This window comes from Nasonia vitripennis, assembly GCF_009193385.2.
Source record: "Nasonia vitripennis strain AsymCx chromosome 3 unlocalized genomic scaffold, Nvit_psr_1.1 chr3_random0005, whole genome shotgun sequence".
Classification (NCBI taxonomy): Eukaryota; Metazoa; Arthropoda; class Insecta; order Hymenoptera; family Pteromalidae; genus Nasonia; species Nasonia vitripennis.
Window position 1 is genome coordinate 2,826,050 of NW_022279624.1, and position 18,273 is coordinate 2,844,322.

Sequence of the window (18,273 nt, forward strand, 5' to 3'; positions counted from 1 at the left end):
GAGATCACAATCGGTTAAAAAGCGAAGGAGAATTTCGATAATGTCATTGCGTAGTTGGCGAATGAAAGAAGAGATTGTAAAGGGTGGAAATATTTTACGTTTTGCGAGAGAAAAAAGAAGACGAGAGCGTTGGGTGTCGAAACGAGAATAGGCCCAGAAGATGTGGTTGAGATCTTCATCGTCTTCGCCGCAAGGACATAAGGGAGAGTCAACAAGATTTTTGTTATGTAAGCTGAGGGCGAGGCTATAGTGGTCGCTCCTCATACGGCAAACGGTGGTGATCGAGAGACGGTCGAGGCCTTGAGAGTGAAACCAGGGTTTAGGGGAGTGGAGACGATAATTTGAGAAATAAAAACGACCTGTATTGGTTCGATAGTGGGTGAGATAGTTGTTAAATTCTGAGCGGGAGATAGAGAGATTTTGAAAATAGAGATAATGGGAGAAGAGATGAAGTCGCGAGTGCAAGAGATAGCTTGGAGGGTGCTGAGAGAGTCTGTGAAGATGGTGCAATTGAGGATTGAGTGCTGATCTATGTATTCGAGGGTTAGCTGAATGGCTAGGGCTTCGGCCGTGGCAATAGAAGCGTAGGAAGAAATACGATAGCGAAGGTTGAGGTCGAGATCTGTGCAATAGATTCCTACATCACGCGCGCTGGAAGCTCGAGGAGCCGCCAAAGAGGATACCGCGCAAGTCGGCTCAAAATGCACAGAGGAAGCTTCTATGAGTCTGCAGATAAAGAAGGCAAATCAGAGGCGAGTTTGACAGGAGAAGAGCACGAGGAGACACGATGTACTAGAGAAGAGGATTTTTACTCTGGTTTTCTGATTGGCCCTCTCTACAAAGTCACATGCATAAAAAGCTCTAAATAAGGCAAGAAGCTGCATTTAGGCCTCCTAATTGGCCAAACACCCACCCCGCCAAGGAGACGAAAATCGGAGATCGCCTCTCCTACGAGAGCATAAAAGAGCCCAGCAACAGGTCCTCACATCGTCAGTCTGCTTCAAAAATCGTTGCCACGCGAAAGCTCTGCCCGAGCCCGGTACGGTATAACATCTTGGAACTTAAAATATTTTCGACAGTACGGGACTTAGAATCACTTTTTACAACACAGGACATAGGAAACTTCAGATCCGGGACTTATAATATTTCAACTAGCAAAAAGACTTCGAAAACTTCTATCATTTAAATTTGAATAATTTGCAGACGTAGAACGTTTACATTGTGCTTCCTTGTTTTCGATAAATAATTCTAAAGTTTACGGAATCAACGTTAAAGAGTTTAACTAAAATCAGTGCGTATAACGAAAACAGTGCAATTTCGAAAGATTTTCCGGCGACTACTGGAGGCCGTTCTACTAAACAGATCGCGAAGGTAGTAAGCACCGACGGTGCTCAGCTTTGCGCTCTGAAGCTTTGTCCTCGTCCGTGCTTATGAAAGCAAAATAACCCGTAGAGTTACTGTCCGGTGACAGCTTTCAATAGCTAAGGACATAACAATGGATATATGAGAGATATTGCATATTATTTTAGAAAAGTTTTACAAGCAAGTTACCTACATGCAGTGGCCGTGTACTTATATCTATATGACGTACACATATGACACCTGCGCCCGGATTTACTTTTCACTTTATTGTCGACTCAAAATTAGAAGGATACACAAAAGTTTCGTACACTGTGGAGACATGTATAAACTGCTCCTTGGTGTTTTCATACACTTTTGAACAAAACACAAAGAAAAAAAAACGCTGCCAGTTCATTGGCACGTAGCTTCCTCCAACTAAATTTATAGGTCTTTCTAAAAGAATCTTAAATAACGCAGAACTTGACGTTTAAGAGTGTTCATTTATTCGTTGCTGATACTCACGTGACAAAGTCTGGAGGCGATGCGACTCGTGTCGTGGCTCCAGTTGTACTCAACTTAGTCGGCTCCAGCGTCGGCCGTCGACGGTCTCGATCTTTCCGCCTCCTGTACCGATCACCGATCGGATTAGCAGGGACGGAGCGTGCGCGGTCCGGATAGCCCGTCGGTGGCGGGGGCGGCTGGCCCAAGCGGCCGGTCGTTTACTGTTTTATGACGCCGGGGATTCCCCGTGCCAGCGAGCTTTAGCCGCCAGTATCGAGGTGCAGATGACCGCAATAAAAAGTTCGAGCGCAAGTCCGAGCGTTTTACTACTTCCTCGATGCGGAGGACTTATCTGTCCTAATGGTCATATCTAGTCTAATTAGTCTAATTAGTCTAACTAATCTGTCCTGGAGTCTTCGCGCGCGCGTGCGTATGAAGTGTGTATGTGCGTACGCGTGTGTGTGCGAGTGTGTGAGCGTGTGTGTGTGCGAGTGGGTGCTGTGTGGCCACCACAGGTCTAATAAATAAAATATTGTTCCAATCCATTGGTCCAATAAATGAAATCGTTAAAGATTTTAGCAGCAGATAGCTTTCTTCATGGTAAATCACCATATAAAATTTTGAAGCAATTGGCTACATTGTTTTAGAGATATAAAGAATCAAAAAATTAAAAAAACAAATTGAAACCTTCATATCTTAAGAACCATAGGGGTTTGAAAGCTGTGCAATGGACTTAGCAAAAACACATAAAATATCTACTTTTTCCAAAATCTCAAGTGTAATAAAACCTTTTTACGTCCGTGATCGAGGCACAAAAAAAACTCATTTTTCAGTTTTCGATTTATCACTGAAAAAATAAGTAATAAAATAACTTGAAATTTTTATGGGATATATTTTGACACGTAACCCACCGACATTTTTTTTCGTGAGATTATGATGTTCAGTTTCAGAGATATGAATTTAAAAAAAAATTACCTTTTACATTTTATCTGCCAAACAATGCGGTCGATCCCGAGGACCAAACGAGAAAAAGTAGTATTTTATTCTCTTACAGATGCATTATAGCTAAATTGTTTGCAACAATGAAAAAATAGCCATAAAAAAACACAAAAAAAAAACTTTTCAAAAGTGAAAATTTTGGCAAAAAAAGACTAAAAAACGTAGTGAAATCTCTAAATATAAAAATGTCAAGTAAATGTTTTTTTGCTATACGCATTAAAATATCATTTTCTGCGAAAATATAATTTTAACTTTAATTTTATGTCTTAAGGGGATGGATACCTGTGGGTGCCTATCACCACTACACATGAGAAATGGAATAGAGAGTTGGATTAACCGAAAACAATGCAGGTCTACGGCTTTCAGATAAGCCAAGAGACTCTACAGGTATGTCACATTGTACTCTGAGGGCTTGTAAACTAATGTTCATGGCTAAACAATGCATTGATTTATAATTATTTAAATTTTGTGCTTCAGCATAAGTATACAAATTTTGAGGTTAAGAGGTTAGGTTGTACATATTGCAATACTTATTCTCAAACCTTTCGCAAAACTTTTACAAATTCCACGAAACCAATAGGTCCCTTTTAAATTTGTCACTCATTGTGATATGATATGCTAAAAAACATAAACATATAAGTAAAACCTCACGTGTTCGGCGCGGCTGATATAGCGCGGGGAGGAGCCAAGCTTGGACTACTGCAAACTCCGGTAGAATCTGCCTCAGTCCACCGCTAAATCGGCTGTGATCGTCCAAGGCTAATACCACAGAAAAATGTACGGCTATTCTAACTCTACATTTCTCTCAGTGTAGCTGCGAAAAATTGAACAAGGAGTCGCGGACAGCCGATAGGAACAGGCGTCGGTGTGATGAGCCCACACTGTCGAACGCATTCATCTAGAAATACTACGCAAGCACCACAACAAAAAACACTTCACATTATCTCTTATCTCTTAATCTATCTCTTTTATCACACATTAAAAAATAGGCAACTATCCTGCTGCCGAAGAGGATGCAGGAGCGATGACAACTGCCCCGAAAGGGGACGTGTAGAATGATTCGTAATTCATACTTAGTTCTAGAGAGGTATGGGGGTTAAAACGTGGTTAGAACCTCTAGAACGTTGGACTCACCTGCGATCGGAACAGGATCCAAAGCGCGCGGGTTTAACATACTATCATAGCTCAAAAAATCAAAACCAAACCAAAAGCGATTTAAGGATCGGAACTTGGAATGTTCGCAGTCTATACAGAGCAGGCGCGTTTAAAGAACTCGTAAAGGAAGCTGATAGGTACAATCTAGATTTGGTAGCAATACAGGAATCGCGGTGGCCAGATGGCGGAGTACTAGCATCGGGTAACTTCACGTACCTGTATGGGGCCGGGAGCGGGGGATCCCTAGGCACCGAATTTCTCGTAAGTAAGAACATCATACATTCGGTTAAAAGTTTAAAATCCGTCAATGATAGGCTCTCGTACATCATCATCGAAGGTAAATGGTATAGATATGTATTTATTAATTTACACTGCCCTACAGAGTACAAAGAAGAAGAAGCTAAGGATCCTTATTACGAAACTTTAGAGCAGGTAATCGACCAGTTCGCGTCTTACGACACAAGAATAGTATAAGGCGATTTCAATGCTAAAATAGGTAGGGAGGAAATGTTTAGGCCTACTAAAGGGAAGAAAAGCCTGCGCCAAGCCAACAATGATAACGGTATTAGGGTCATAAATTTCGCGGTGGCAAAAGATCTCATAATCAAAACTACGTGTTTTAAGCACAAGAACATACACAAAGCAACGTGGACATCGCCGGACGGGGCCACGCAGAACCAAATTGATCATTTTCTTATTGGAAAAAGACTTCATACTAACGTTCTCGATGTAAGGGCTCATAGAGGGGTAGATAGCGACTCGGACCACTTCCTAGTAGTAGCCAAATTAAGAGCTAGATTAGTAGCAAATCAAAATAGTAAGCGAACAAACAGGGTAGAAAGCTTCGATATTGAAAAGTTACAAGTTAGAACAGAGCGAATTAGGTACCAGATAGAAATTAATAACAGGTTTCAGGCACTTGAAGAAGCAAACACATCGCCGGAGGTGAATGACGAACCGAATAGCTTATGGGGGGACATCGAAAAAACGGTAAAAGAGGCCGCGAACAAAGTACTGGGTAAAAAGAAAAAGCCAAAGAGCAAACCATGGTTTGACAAAGAGTGCGAACTCTGGTTTGAAAGGCGCAAAAAGGCTAAATTAGATAGCTTACAAAATAGAAGCGATAGGACCGTAGAAGAGTATTCTAACGTAAGGAAACAGACGAGCGCGATCTACAGAAATAAGAAGCGGGAGTATCAAAAGAATCTTATTAGGAGAATAGAAACTAACATTAAGGAAAATAACCCCCGCGAAATGTACAGAGGGATTAACGCCATCAGAAAGGGTTTTAGGAGTAGAGCGCAATTGATGAAGGACGAAAACGGGGACCTCGTAACAAATGACAAAGAATTACTGTCGCTGTGGAAAAATTATTTCGATAAATTATTAAACGTGAACGAAAATAGAGAAGAATTAGGGGACGAAATTCACACTGCCGAACTCCACGTGGAGGAACCGAGCTACCAAGAAGTAGAGGCCGCGATTAAAAAAACTAAAATACAACAAAGCAGCGGGAAATAACTCTATACCAGCTGAGTTACTCAAGTATGGGCGTCGGCCTTACTTATAAAATCTATAAACTAGTATGTGCTATCTGGAAAAATGAAACAATACCCGAAAATTGGAAGGAATCCATCATTATACCGATTTTTAAAAAGGGGGATAAGACAGACTGCAACAACTGTAGGAGTATCTCACTTTTAGCAACGTGCTACAAAGTCCTGTCAAACGTAATACAAGCTAGACTCACTCCATTCGCGGAAGATATAGTAGAAGATTATCAGTGCGGATTTCGGCGCAACAGATCGACGGAGATAAGACAGTTGTTAGAGAAAAAGTGGGAATTTTGCGAAACCATACACCAACTAATTATAGATTTTAAAAAGGCGTACGATTCTATTAAGCGAAGCAAAATGTATCAAATTCTAGTACTTCTCGGTGTACCAAAAAAACTTGTGAGATTGATTCAAATATGTCTGAACGGAAACACGGGAAAGGTCCGAGTATGCGGTAATTTATCAGAACCCTTCACGATACACGATGATTTAAAATAAGGGGACGGGCTCTCTACGGTGCTGTTCAACTTAGCGTTAGAGTCTGTCGTTAGAAAAATGCAGGTTAGCCAGCTGGGCGCAACGCTTAATTGAACAACGCAGATACTAGACTACGCAGATGATTTGGATATACTGGGGGATTGTAGGGAAACAGTAGCAAGAAACACGGAAATCCTCATAAAAGCGGCGGAATATACAGGGTTAGAAGTGAGTGAATCAAAAACAAAGTACATGATTGTGGATAAACTAGGCATCTGCAGAGGGGAGGAGATCTCAGAGTTGGGAATTTCACTTTTGAAAAGATTAGCGAATTCAGGTATCTGGGTACGACCATAAATGATAGAAACGAGATTAATGTCGAAATAAACAAGAGACTCCATTCGGATAACGCTTGCTTCTACGCCATGAGTAATTTACTTAAGTTGAGGCTGTTGTCTAAAAACGTTAAAATAAGAATATACAGGACAATAATACTGCCGGTGGTTCTGTACGTGTGCGAAACGTGGGCTCTCACTACGCAGGCGGGCAACCGTTTTAGGGTATTTGAAAATAAAGTCTTACGAAAAATATACGGGCCGAAGAAAGATGAAAAAACCAGGGAATGGAGGAGACTACACAATGATGAGTTACACAATCTGTTCTCGTCACCAAATATTAACAGAATAATAAAATCGCGCAGATTGGGATGGGCAGGGCACGTAGCGAGAATGGGAGACGACCGTACGGCAGCGCGTGTCATGAAGGACAGGCCGATGGTAACGCGACCTCTAGGTAGACCTAGACGCAGATGGGAGGACAACGTAAATGCGGATCTAGTAGTAATAGGACGTGTGGGTGTCGATCGGAGGGGTGCATGTTGGGTGGGGTTGACACAAGACAGGGCAGCGTGGAAGGCTTGCGTAGATGAGGAGATGAACTTTCGAGTCCCAAATGCCACTTAAAAAAAAAATATAAAGTAAAAACAAACCTACATGAAAAATTTCAGTCCTCCAACTTTGATAGGTTTCGAGTAACTTCAAAAACAATATTCTTGATCAAATCCGCGTACTTGTTTTACAATTTGTTTTTTGTGTTTCTCGAAAACTATCACAGCTACGGAGCTGAATATTAATATGTTAGGTTGTTTCAAAACTAAACAATGAATCAAGTGGTTGTTATTTTAACAAATAGATTTATTTTTCTAGAGAGTTCAAGACACTGCAGCACAAACACACACACATGCATGGCATCCATTGCTATGCTGCTGTGACGGGTAACCTCTCACCCGCGACGCGTCGCATATTCGCAACTAAGTTATTGACAACGGAGTGCGGTGATTGTTGTTTGTACCCGTAGTCCAAAAGTTCGTTGTGATATTTTCTACACTGCTGGCAATTTCTCAAGTGTTTGTTTTTATTTTTAGTAAACTGCAAATGAGTAAATAGTGAGAACCCTATCTCCCAGTGTAAACCAGTTGCTGCTATCAAAAAAGTCTTTTATTTTACATAATATTTTGTTAATTCTTCTGAGTGGCAAAAGAGTTTGTTGGAGATACTATGCATCTAGAGGACGGTTTCGTACGTATATGCTGAATTTTCTTGTGCAAGAGTTATCATGGTGAGTCTGATCATTTATTTAACTAACACTTCAGAAAACTACACTAGTTTCTAATATTCATTTGCAAAGTGTTTCATTTGTTATATTTTAATTTGCACCACAAACGCAAAATGTCATGTGATAATTGCCCTTATTTTGCTATTCCTGAGTGAAGTTAAAAATTTGTTATACTGTTTCATTACACGTTAAGATTAGTAAATAATTTTGCGTTGATTCTCGTGTGATATTAGTACAATAATTTATTTAATTTTACTTTGATTACTCAGTGCATCACGCCCGTTACTCTATAAATTTATTCTGAAAATCAGAAATATTTTAAATTCAATAAATCTTTAATTGGGAATCGAAGTTAGAAATGTATGCTAAGCATAAAATAAATTATACTTATCTTCTATTACAAAGAACAGTCGATCTCTATGTGTAATTTATAACTAGTGACGTGATTCTATAAAAATATTCACATGTCAGTGTAAGATCTGTTCAGAGGTAATATACTGAATATTTGATATTATGGTTTAATATGCCCTATAGTGAATTATACATCTAATTTTTACACAAATGTTTAACAAATCGTATAAAAACAGCCCATCGCATAACAGTATTGTGATAGTTTTCGAGAAACACAACAAATTGTAAAACAAGTACACGGAGTTGATCAAGAATATTGTGTTCGGGTTATGTAAGAGCGGGAACGTGTTACGTCGCGCCGTCCACGTCTCGTTCGGCGAATAATTAAGTTACTTGCGTTTCTTTCTCTTTTGTTGCCTATAGTAGTCTTTTTAGTGTATAAGCGTACATTGTAATTGCGTGTCTCTCTCTATTTCCTTTAGTCTATCCTAGAGTCACTTTTCTTTGTATAATTTCCTTATTTCTAAAATAAAGCTAAAGGCTTGTCCCGGCTTTTCTCTCTACTCCGTGAGAGTTTTTACGCCGAGGCTAGTCGTCTTTTTCTCCCGCGAAATTCATTGTGTTTTGCGTTGATTTATTCACCCAACCTTCCCTCACTCATTCCACCATTTTGATTTAGTATATATATATATATATATATATATATATATATATATATATATATAATTTGAACTCAGCTTTTGTTCATGGTGCCCCGGGTGAGGAGTGAGTGATTGTTTGGGTTTTTAAAATCAATAATTTCAAAGCGAACTTGTAAGCGAGCGAGTCGCTGCCGGCGTCGGTCGGCAGTTCACGGAAGCGGCCATTGTCGGCGAGGGGGTCACAGCCTCGTGCGTTATTTTCGCGTTTCAGCTTCGCGCCGTAGACTTACGGCGTAAACACTGGGAATTTACTAGCACACTCATACAGCGCATTCTCAATTATTATTTCGAATTTCATTTTATTTTCTCGTTCGAAATTTGATTTTGTCCTCTCGTTTCCGTCTTTCAAGGCCAGTCTACCATGGCTCCACGCTGAGGAAGTTATGGTAGCTTCGCAGACAAGACGCTTGACGGAAATCAGGGGCTTGCGTAGTCATTTACTCGCTAAGCCCCCTGCGTCTCTCAACAAAAACATCCTCCAGGCTCGAGTCGACGCTTTGAAAGAGGTCTGGGATGAGGCTCGGAGGACTTACTCGGAGATCGTCGCAAGAGATAAAGCTGAGGCGGATGTGTACGTCACTGAAGATAACTTCGGAGATCTCCAGGGGGCTTATGAGGAGGCTCTCGATGAATTTTTGACGTTGCTGTCGCAGTTTGAGGTCGCTGATCAGTCAACACTTCCTGGCGGATTGCTGAATTCTACTGCGTCAAATGCTGGGTTTACGAAACTTCCCAAAATTAACCTCCTTCGTTTTCAGGCAACTACGATTGGGCGAGTTTTAAGTATAATTTTAGGAACATGATGCATGATTTGCCTCGGATTTCTGATGCTACTCGGTTACAGTACTTGAAAATGTGCTTGACCGGTAGCGCGGCTGATTTAGTGAAGGAAATTCCAACTACTAACGCTAACTATGCAAGCATATGGAAGGCGTTGGAGCTTCGTTACCATAATCCGAGGCTCATCATCACCAGGTACTTGACGGTTTTTATGGCTCTTCCTCATCTTAAGAAGGAATTAGGTGATGAGTTGCGCTTTTTCATTGATGAAGCTACGCGTATCGTTCGTGCTCTGGAGAATTTGAAGATGCCGATAGACCAGTGGGATGTATGGTTCGTTTTTCTCTTGTCTGAGCGCTTAGATCCGGAGTCTCGTAGTCGATGGGAGTCCTTGATTAGCGAGAAGAAGCGGAAGAAGATCGAGTCAGGGGCAGGCGTAAGACAGGAGACCACTGAGTCGTCGTACACTCCGGCGACATTCCATGAGTTTATCGAATTCCTTGAAACTCGAGCTCAAACTCTTGGCGTGCTGGCTCCTGATCAACGTGGCGAGAAAAGATCGGCTGCTCTGCTTAAATCGATTCATCGTCGTAAGGTGTTCCACGCGAACTCTTCGCAGTGTCCTCTCTGTGCTGGTCCACACGCCCTGATGCGATGCTCTCAGTACAAGGAGAAGAAGCCCCAGGATCGCCAGAAGGAGGTTAAGCGGCTTCGGCTCTGTTTCAACTGTCTGGGACATCATCGAGCGAATTCTTGTTCCTCTTCTGATCGTTGTTCGGAATGTAAACAAAAACATCATTCCTCTCTTCATGATCCGAGTAGGAGCAGTCAAGGATCATCGTCTACTGCGCTGAAGAAGGACCAAGGGAACTCTGGTAGCGACTCAGCGGTGATTTTGCATGCTGCTAATTCCTTGGTGTCTTCGAGGAAGATTCTTCTTGCTACTGCGCGTGTGTTAGTGGTAGGCCCTAAGAACAAGGGCACGTATGCACGGGCGCTTTTAGATCAAGGCTCAGAAGCGTCGTTTGTGTCCGAAGCCATTGTGCAGTTACTTGAACTGCCTAAGCGACGTACACACGTGCCACTGTCTGGCCTGGGAGCTAGTGCAGCTGGCACTACTCGGTCGATCGTTCCACTCACTCTTCGTTCAGCGGTAGATCCAGGATTCCAGGATGAAACTGAGATGCTAGTTCTCCCTAAGCTTACGTCGCTTTTTCCTTCTCATGAAGTCAGTGAGAAGTTGGCGAGAGAGCAGTTTTCATGCATCACTTTAGCTGACCCGGAGTTTGCGATCTCAAAGAAGATCGACATGATTTATAATTCTTTATGGTCAATTGCTTCGCTCTGGGGTTAAAAAATCCTTAACTTCGTAGCTTGTCGCTCAGAACACTGTTCTTGGTTGTATCGTTTCCGGGCCGATGGATTCAGGAATGACACGGTGGGCGGCTGGTGCTGCTACCCAAGCTCCAGTTCAGGCGTTTCACTGCTCCTCAAGATGACTTGGAAAATTTGTTGCAACGGTTTTGCACTCTCGAGGAGTTTTTGTCGCCATCTTTTAAGATGAAACCGGAGGATGAGAGATGCGAGAGAATCTTCCAGAACACTTATGGTAGGGACTCACAGGGGCAGTACGTGGTGAAGCTGCCGTTGAAGCCTGATCTTCCGTCAGTGGGAGCAGAAACTTGACGTATGGCTCTTGGTTCTCTCTTGAATTTGCATCGTCGTTTTTCACGTGATTCGAGGATTGCCAATTCGTATCGCGAATTCATGAAGTTGTACGAGAAGTTAGAGCACATGACGCGCGTTCCATCGTCGAAAGTCCATAAGGCTGACGCCTGATATCAGCCTCACCACCCAGTCGTGCAAAGCTTCTGTTGATATGGAAGTTGAGAGTTGTGTTCGATGCTTCTCGGCGTACAAAGGACGGGCACTCGCTCAATGCTTTTTTGTTGACAGGTCCTTGATTGCAGAGTGACCTCTCTTTGATTCTTTTAAATGGGCGTAGGTATCGCTTCGTATTTACTGCCGATATAATAATGATGTTTCGGCAGATTCAGGCGGAACCAGAGCACCAGGACTATCAGAGGATCGTCTGGTCACCCGATGCAGCATCTGAACCAGTTGATTTTCGTCTGACTACGTTCACCTATGGGACGGCTTGTGCTCCTTATTTAGCAATTCGCACTCTGTCTCAGTTAGTTAAGGATGAAGGTCATCGGTTTCCTCTCGGGGCTCGTTGTCTAGAATCGAGTTGGACGATAGGCTGCGAACCATCAGGAGCTGCTTCCAGATTCAGCACAGCAGGTATCGGAGAAGCAGATCGGTGAAGTTCAACGCTGTTAACCCCGAGAACGTGGCTGCAGCTTATAAGAAAAGGTCCGTCCTCTCGAACATCGCTCGTTTATTCGACCCGTTAGGTTGGCTCGCTCCAGTCACGGTCATGGCGAAGATTTTGATGCAGGATATGTGGATTATGAAATGCGATTGGGATTCACCCTTACCAGCTGAGATTCGTGAGCGCTGGCAAGGGTTTATCCACATTGCCATATTTTTCCATCGAGCGTTGGTTAGGTGGTACGGCGAATTGCTCTTGCCAGATCCATGGGTTTTCGGATGCTTCTTCTCGAGCGTATGCTGCTGTGGTGTATCTGCGAATCGACGAGGGTAATGGATGTTTTCGGGTTTCGTTATTAGCGGCTAAGTCAAAGGTAGCTCCATTGAAAACGGTGAGCATTCCTAATTTGGAGGTGTGTGGTGCAGCTCTTTTGGTCAAGCTCATCCTGCACGTGACAAAGCTGGAGTTTCTGCGAGGGTTATCAATATTCGCTTGGTCCGATAGTCAGATCGTGCTTACGTGGCTTCGTAAGCATCAGTGTCATTGGAAGACCTTCGTAGCTAATCGAGTTTCGTTGATCCAAACTGAGTTGCCGTCGGCAACGTGGCCTCACGTTCCGACAAAGGAGAATCCGGCTGACTTGGCGACGCGAGGAGTTCAGCCGGGAGAGTTGGCTAATTGTGCTCTTTGGTGGCAGGGCCCGGCGTGGCTATCACTGTCTCCAACTAAGTGGCCTCGGCCTGCTGACCTGGTTCGAGTTAATCACGCTCGTCCAAGATCCGAGGAATCCCAGATTCTGACTCGATTTTCGTCTTTGACTAGGCTTATTCGGGTTGTAGCGTTTTGCAGACGTGCTCTCAATCGAATTCGGATTAGAGGAACGCCGGCATAGATCGCTTCGTCTCTTTCCTGACAACTGCTAAGATTTCTGCAGCTCGGGTGGCAGTCATTCGTCTGGCTGAAGCAGGGGCGTTTGCTGAGGAGATTAAGTTGTTGAGATCGGGAAAGAGACTGCTGAAGGGCATCGGCTCAGCAGTTTAAACCCATTTTTGGGCGAGGAAGATGGCCTCTCGCGTGTAGGAGATCGATTGGCTCACTCCGGTCTCTCTTTCGATCGAAAACACCCTCCGATATTGCCGCAAAATTCTGCTCTTAGCTTGTTGTTTGTCCGACACACTCACCATCAGTGCCTTCACGGCGATCCCACCTTGACGTCGAGCATTCTAATGCCTCAAGATTCAGGGTAGAAATCGGATTGTAAAATCGACGATTCGCGCATGCGTGCCTTGTCAGTGGGTTAAGCCTCACTCGGCTCAATAACTTATGGGTGAGCTTCCTGCTGATAGAGTGACAAGTAGTAGGGCTTTCTCTCATTCTGGACTCGATTACGCAGGTCCCTTCAAAATTCGGATGTCAAAGGATCGTGGAAATCTTTCCTTCAAGGGCTACATCGCGTTGTTCGTATGCTTCGCTACTCGTGCTATCCATCTGGAGCTTGTTGGTGACCTGATTTCAGCATCGTTTATCTGTGCGTATCGTAGGTTTGTGGGACGTCGAGGCATTTGCCAAAATCTTTACAGCGACAACGGCACCAACTTCCAAGGAGCAGATAAGGAGCTAAGGAGTTATGTTCCAGCGTGCCTCAGACTTCTACAAGAAGGTTGGCGCTGTCCTTGCCAATGATGAAACCAGCTGGACGTTCATTCCCCCTAGTGCGTCTCATTACGGTGGTTTGTGGGAAGCAGGTGTCAAGTCGATGAAGCATCACTTGAAGAGAGTTGTTGGCGAGTACACTCTTACCTTCGAGGAGTTTTCTACAGTTCTAGTAGAGATCGAGGCCTGTCTCAACTCTGGTCCACTAGGTGCTTTGAGTGCTGACGTCAACGATCTACGGGCGCTCATTCCCTCTCATTTTCTCAATGAAGAAGTCTCGGTCTTACTGCCGGAAGATGATTGTCCAAAGTTGCCAGAAAATCGTTTGTCCAGATTCCAGCTGCTTCAGCGCATTCGAACAACTTCTGGAAGCGTTGGTCCACGGAGTATCTGCTTCATTTACAAAAGCGAGAGAAGTGGAGGGACCCTAGCGAGAACTTTGCGGTAGGTCAGCTCGTCTTCGGTATCCTCCATTAAAATGGCCATTGGGCAGGGTCCTTGAGGTGCATCCTGGCCCAGATGGTTTGGTGCGAGTCGTTACCATCAAGACGGCTACTTCTTCTCTCCGACGACATGTTGCTCGGCTCTGCCCTCTAGCTTTGGACGAGAAGGTGAATAAGGGCTCTGCGAACGCGATTAGGGTCTGATTCGTCTGTTGGACGAAGGCGGGCGAAATGTTCGGGTTATGTAAGAGCGGGAAGGAGAAATTTGAATTTCGCGCCGTAGCGCGGCGAGCGCTGCAGCGAGAGCGATCGAGCGCATGCGCGTGCCGCTGAGAGCATCTCCCGTTTGTGCGGTCCGGCGCGCGAAAACACGTGCAGTTCAGTTCTGACAGCTCCCCTCGAGTGTTCAGTTGAAATTGCGCCCTTTTTGTACTTGGGATTGCAAAAGTCTCGTTGTAAATTGCGTGCGAATAGAGTCCTCATTATCGTCCTTTTCAGGACGATCGACACTCTTTATTGTATTACCGTGCGTTGCGTAGTGTGTGTGCATTTTGCATGCGGTGTGCTGTTTGTGTATGTTCTTCGAGTGTTGGGACTTCGGCCACGTGCGAGCTTCCTCGTCGTGTCGATCTCCACCCGGCGATTGCTACCTACGCGGCAGGGCTGAAAAGGTCTGTCCGTGGTCCAGAATTGGTTCCCTCGAGACGTCGAGGCGTCCTGCGACCGAGGAAAGTGCATCCCACCAACGTGCGGCCAGGGCTTTACGTCGTGCCGTCCACGTTTCGTTCGGCGAATAAGGTAGGAGAGCTCTCCAGCGTGCGAAAGGTACCTCGCGGCGATAGTATTAAGTTACTTGCGTTTCTTTCTTTTTTGTTGCCTATAGTAGAGTCTTTTTATTGTATAAGCGTACATTGTAATTGCATTTCTCTCTCTCTCTCTTTTCATTTAGTCTATCCTAGAGTCACTTTTCTTTCTATAATTTCCTTATTTCTAAAATAAAGCTAAAGGCTTGTCCCGGCTTTTCTCTCTACTCCGTGAGAGTTTTTATGCCGAGGCTAGTCGTCTTTTTCTCCCGCGAAATTCATTGTGTTTTGCGTTGATTTATTCACCAAACCTTCCCTCACTCATTCCACCATTTTGATTTAGTGTGTGTACATATATATATATATATATATATAAATAATTTGAACTCATTAGCTTTTGTTCATATTGTTTTTGAAGTTACTCGAAACCTATCACAGTTGGAAGATTAAAATTCTTCATGTAGGTTTGTTTTAACTTAATAAAACTATAAATTAAGTGGTTTTTATCTTAACTAATAGATTTATGGTTTTCATATCAGTACTCATGTGATTTTTTAAGCCGTCACAGCCATAGAGACCACTGCAAAAGTGAGAACCAAAGCAGTTGAGTAAAAATTGTTATAGTAGCACGTTTCTACAAAATTTGCAAAATATTTGTATAAAAATTAGATGTATAGTTTATTATAAGTAAATTATTTATGAATAAAAACTCTCGAAATGTACATTTAGCAAATATGTCGAACGATAAGAAATTGTCGTTTTTTTAGGTTAGTTAGTTTAGTAAAATTTTTTTAGGTGCAGGACAGTCGGATTTTTGCGAATCTTTACAAAAAAAATAAATAAATTTAAATGCTCTTTTTGGGAACTATTTAGAACGATCAAATTTTTTTCAGCTGCGGAACTTAGTTAATCCACGCACTTGGTCAGATGAGATTTTGTCATGAGATCTCACCTGAGATTTATCAATTGGGTAGAGAATCCTACCGTTATAGATACTACGGATATTAAAAGTATTTGTATTTTCATGAAAGGTCTTCGAAATATGTACATCTTACCATTACCAAATATGTTACATTACTAATATCAAAAGAGCATTGTATATAGATGAAATATATTTTGTAATAAAAAACATACAAATGTATCAAATACTTGTTTAGTACTCCTAACCACAAATAAACTTCCTGATACTGGTTTTTTTCTTTCTGTTAATTATAATTTGTATTATTATTGTACACTTATTGAAAAGTTATTAAAATCAGCAATTTACAATTTTAAAAATATATAAATAATATCAAAAAAGATGGCGGAACTGGGGTTGCCGCCGAAGGAGATTCCTCCTGATATATATTTTAAATGCCACCCGAGGCAAGTTAATTCAACGGTGTTTTGTGTACTGTGCGAAAACGTATTTCACAAAAGTGACTTTAATAGAAAAAAGGGCATCAAATACGTATCGAGTGTGTCAGTAGTGTGTGATGAACATACAGATCTAGACTTAACCTCAATTAGTTGCCAAGATCCACGTGTCATACTATGCCAACTGAAAGCAACGTGTAAAAAATATAAAGAAGAAGCCGAGAAATTTAATAGAAATTACCTAATACTACAAAAAGATCATAAGAAACTACAACAAAAATATGAAGGTCTACTGGCTGAGATTGAGAAAAACTCAAATGTTGACGATGACAATGCTATGGATCAGGGAAATACTGATACAAACGTGGCACTAATTCAATCGTACAAAGAACAAAACTCACTGCTTAAAGATATAAACGAAGAACTCAAAGACAAAAATGCATTATTAAAGGAGATGATTGAGAAAGAGAAAGAACGTCAAATAACTGTAAGGAAATCCTATGCAGATGCTACAGCAGCTAAACAACCAATTGAACTGCCAAAAATTATACCTAAGATAGTAGTTATAAAGATGACAAGACTAATCTAAGAGAAAAAGTATTAAAATATCTAGTAAAAGATAGATCTATACAAACTAAAAAAAAAATTCAATGATAATGAGGTTAGAATTAACTGTATGAATATGGAAAGTGCAAAAGCTGCAGAAAAACTGCTAACAACAAAATTATCTAACACTTGTAAAGTAGAAAAAGAACAATTACAAAATCCAAAGATCAAAATAATACGAATAGATAATTTCAGTAATATGGATAATAGTGCTCTTGAACATAATATTAACACAAGAAATTTCTCTAATTTAGATACAAAAGGTAAAATAATACATTCTGCTTATAATAATTATAATAAAAATACAACAGTAATAATGGAGGTATCGGCTGAAATACATAAAGTTATCAAAGAGAACAAAGATAGATTATTCGTTGGATACCCGAATTGCCGAGTCCTAGATATTATCAATGCTAAACCCTGCTTTAAATGTGCAAGATTTGGTCATAATGGATTTAAGTACTTGAATTCGCCTGTATGCCTTAAATGCGCAGGAAGCGACCTTACACGAAATTGTGAAGGAACCAAACCTACATGTTGTCCAAATTACAAATTCAGTGATGACAATTACGGTAAAAAATATAGTACAAATCATATAGCAACAGATAGTGAAATGTGCAAAATCTTAAAATCGAAAATAAGATTACACACAAGCTCAACTGATTATAATATCAAACCCTACCTACCGAGATACCTCGGTAAGGTAGACAACACAGGAAAATATCAACGAACAAACAGAGTTACAAGTAACTTAAGATCATCAACTATACACTGAGAGAAATTTATAGGAAATTTTACTAAAAAGTTTGGTAATCCACTCACAGACTGACAGTCTAGTAATTTTTACTAAACTGTATAGTAAATTTTATAAAACTATAAATTTTACTATACTAAGTAGTAAGTTTTACCCTGACTAAATTAAATATAAAAATGCACATAGTGGAAAAATTCTTTTCAATTATTATATGGCTCTAAATTTTTATGGTTATGGAGGGTTACTCTTCTAACGCACTTCATTCAGAGAACATGATCGATTCACTCGCCGCAGTTGATTTTTAGAGACCTTAAACTAACCTAGATATATTTCCTACAACTAAATGCTTAATTATTATACATATTCGCAATTCGCAGTACATATGCTTATACGCTCGCAATTGTTACAACAAGGTTGCTAAACGGACTTATACACTATCTGAGCTAACTTCTTACCGCTTGCGGGTTTTATTTCCCGTGCACCCCCTAGCGGCAACACACAAAACAGTTTGACTTTATTTGAAACAGTTAAATTATTTTTGAAAAGAAGTAAGGATGAAGAAGTAAATTTATACTTATAATAAGACATATTTAAATTATAGTACTGAAAATAACTGAGTTAAATAAAAATCTGTGCATTGTTACTATTTAATATAAATAAATAAATAATGAAGTTGTTCTATTCTTTATAAAGATAAAAAGGAATAAAAAGTAAGTAATTACAGTTCGTATATTATAGTTTTTTAAATTTTTATTAACTTTTTTACATCCAAGATTTTTTACATTTTCTACATCGCGTATACACTGCCGAGTGCCGTACGCCATATCAGCCGTGTACTATACATACAC

The 18,273-nt window shown here is 41.3% G+C and overlaps 1 protein-coding gene across 2 annotated transcripts; it reads left to right on the top strand.

The window, feature by feature from the left end:
• Positions 1 to 3,118: 3,118 nt before the first annotated feature.
• On the top strand, positions 3,119 to 16,742 carry LOC116416696. 2 transcript variants are annotated; one of them, XR_004227042.1, is made up of 4 exons: positions 3,119 to 3,228; positions 7,235 to 7,371; positions 7,453 to 7,646; positions 15,603 to 16,633. XR_004227042.1 is itself a non-coding variant. In XM_031925896.1 (3 exons), exon 3 carries the CDS (start codon positions 16,010 to 16,012, stop codon positions 16,652 to 16,654), a length of 645 nt encoding a protein of 214 aa, XP_031781756.1. In that variant the 5' UTR covers positions 3,119 to 3,228; positions 7,235 to 7,646; positions 15,603 to 16,009; the 3' UTR covers positions 16,655 to 16,742. The 2 variants fall into 2 exon arrangements, 1 of the variants encoding a protein (XP_031781756.1); XM_031925896.1 differs by having other exon boundaries at positions 7,235 to 7,646; positions 15,603 to 16,742.
• The last annotated feature ends 1,531 nt before the right edge of the window (positions 16,743 to 18,273 follow it).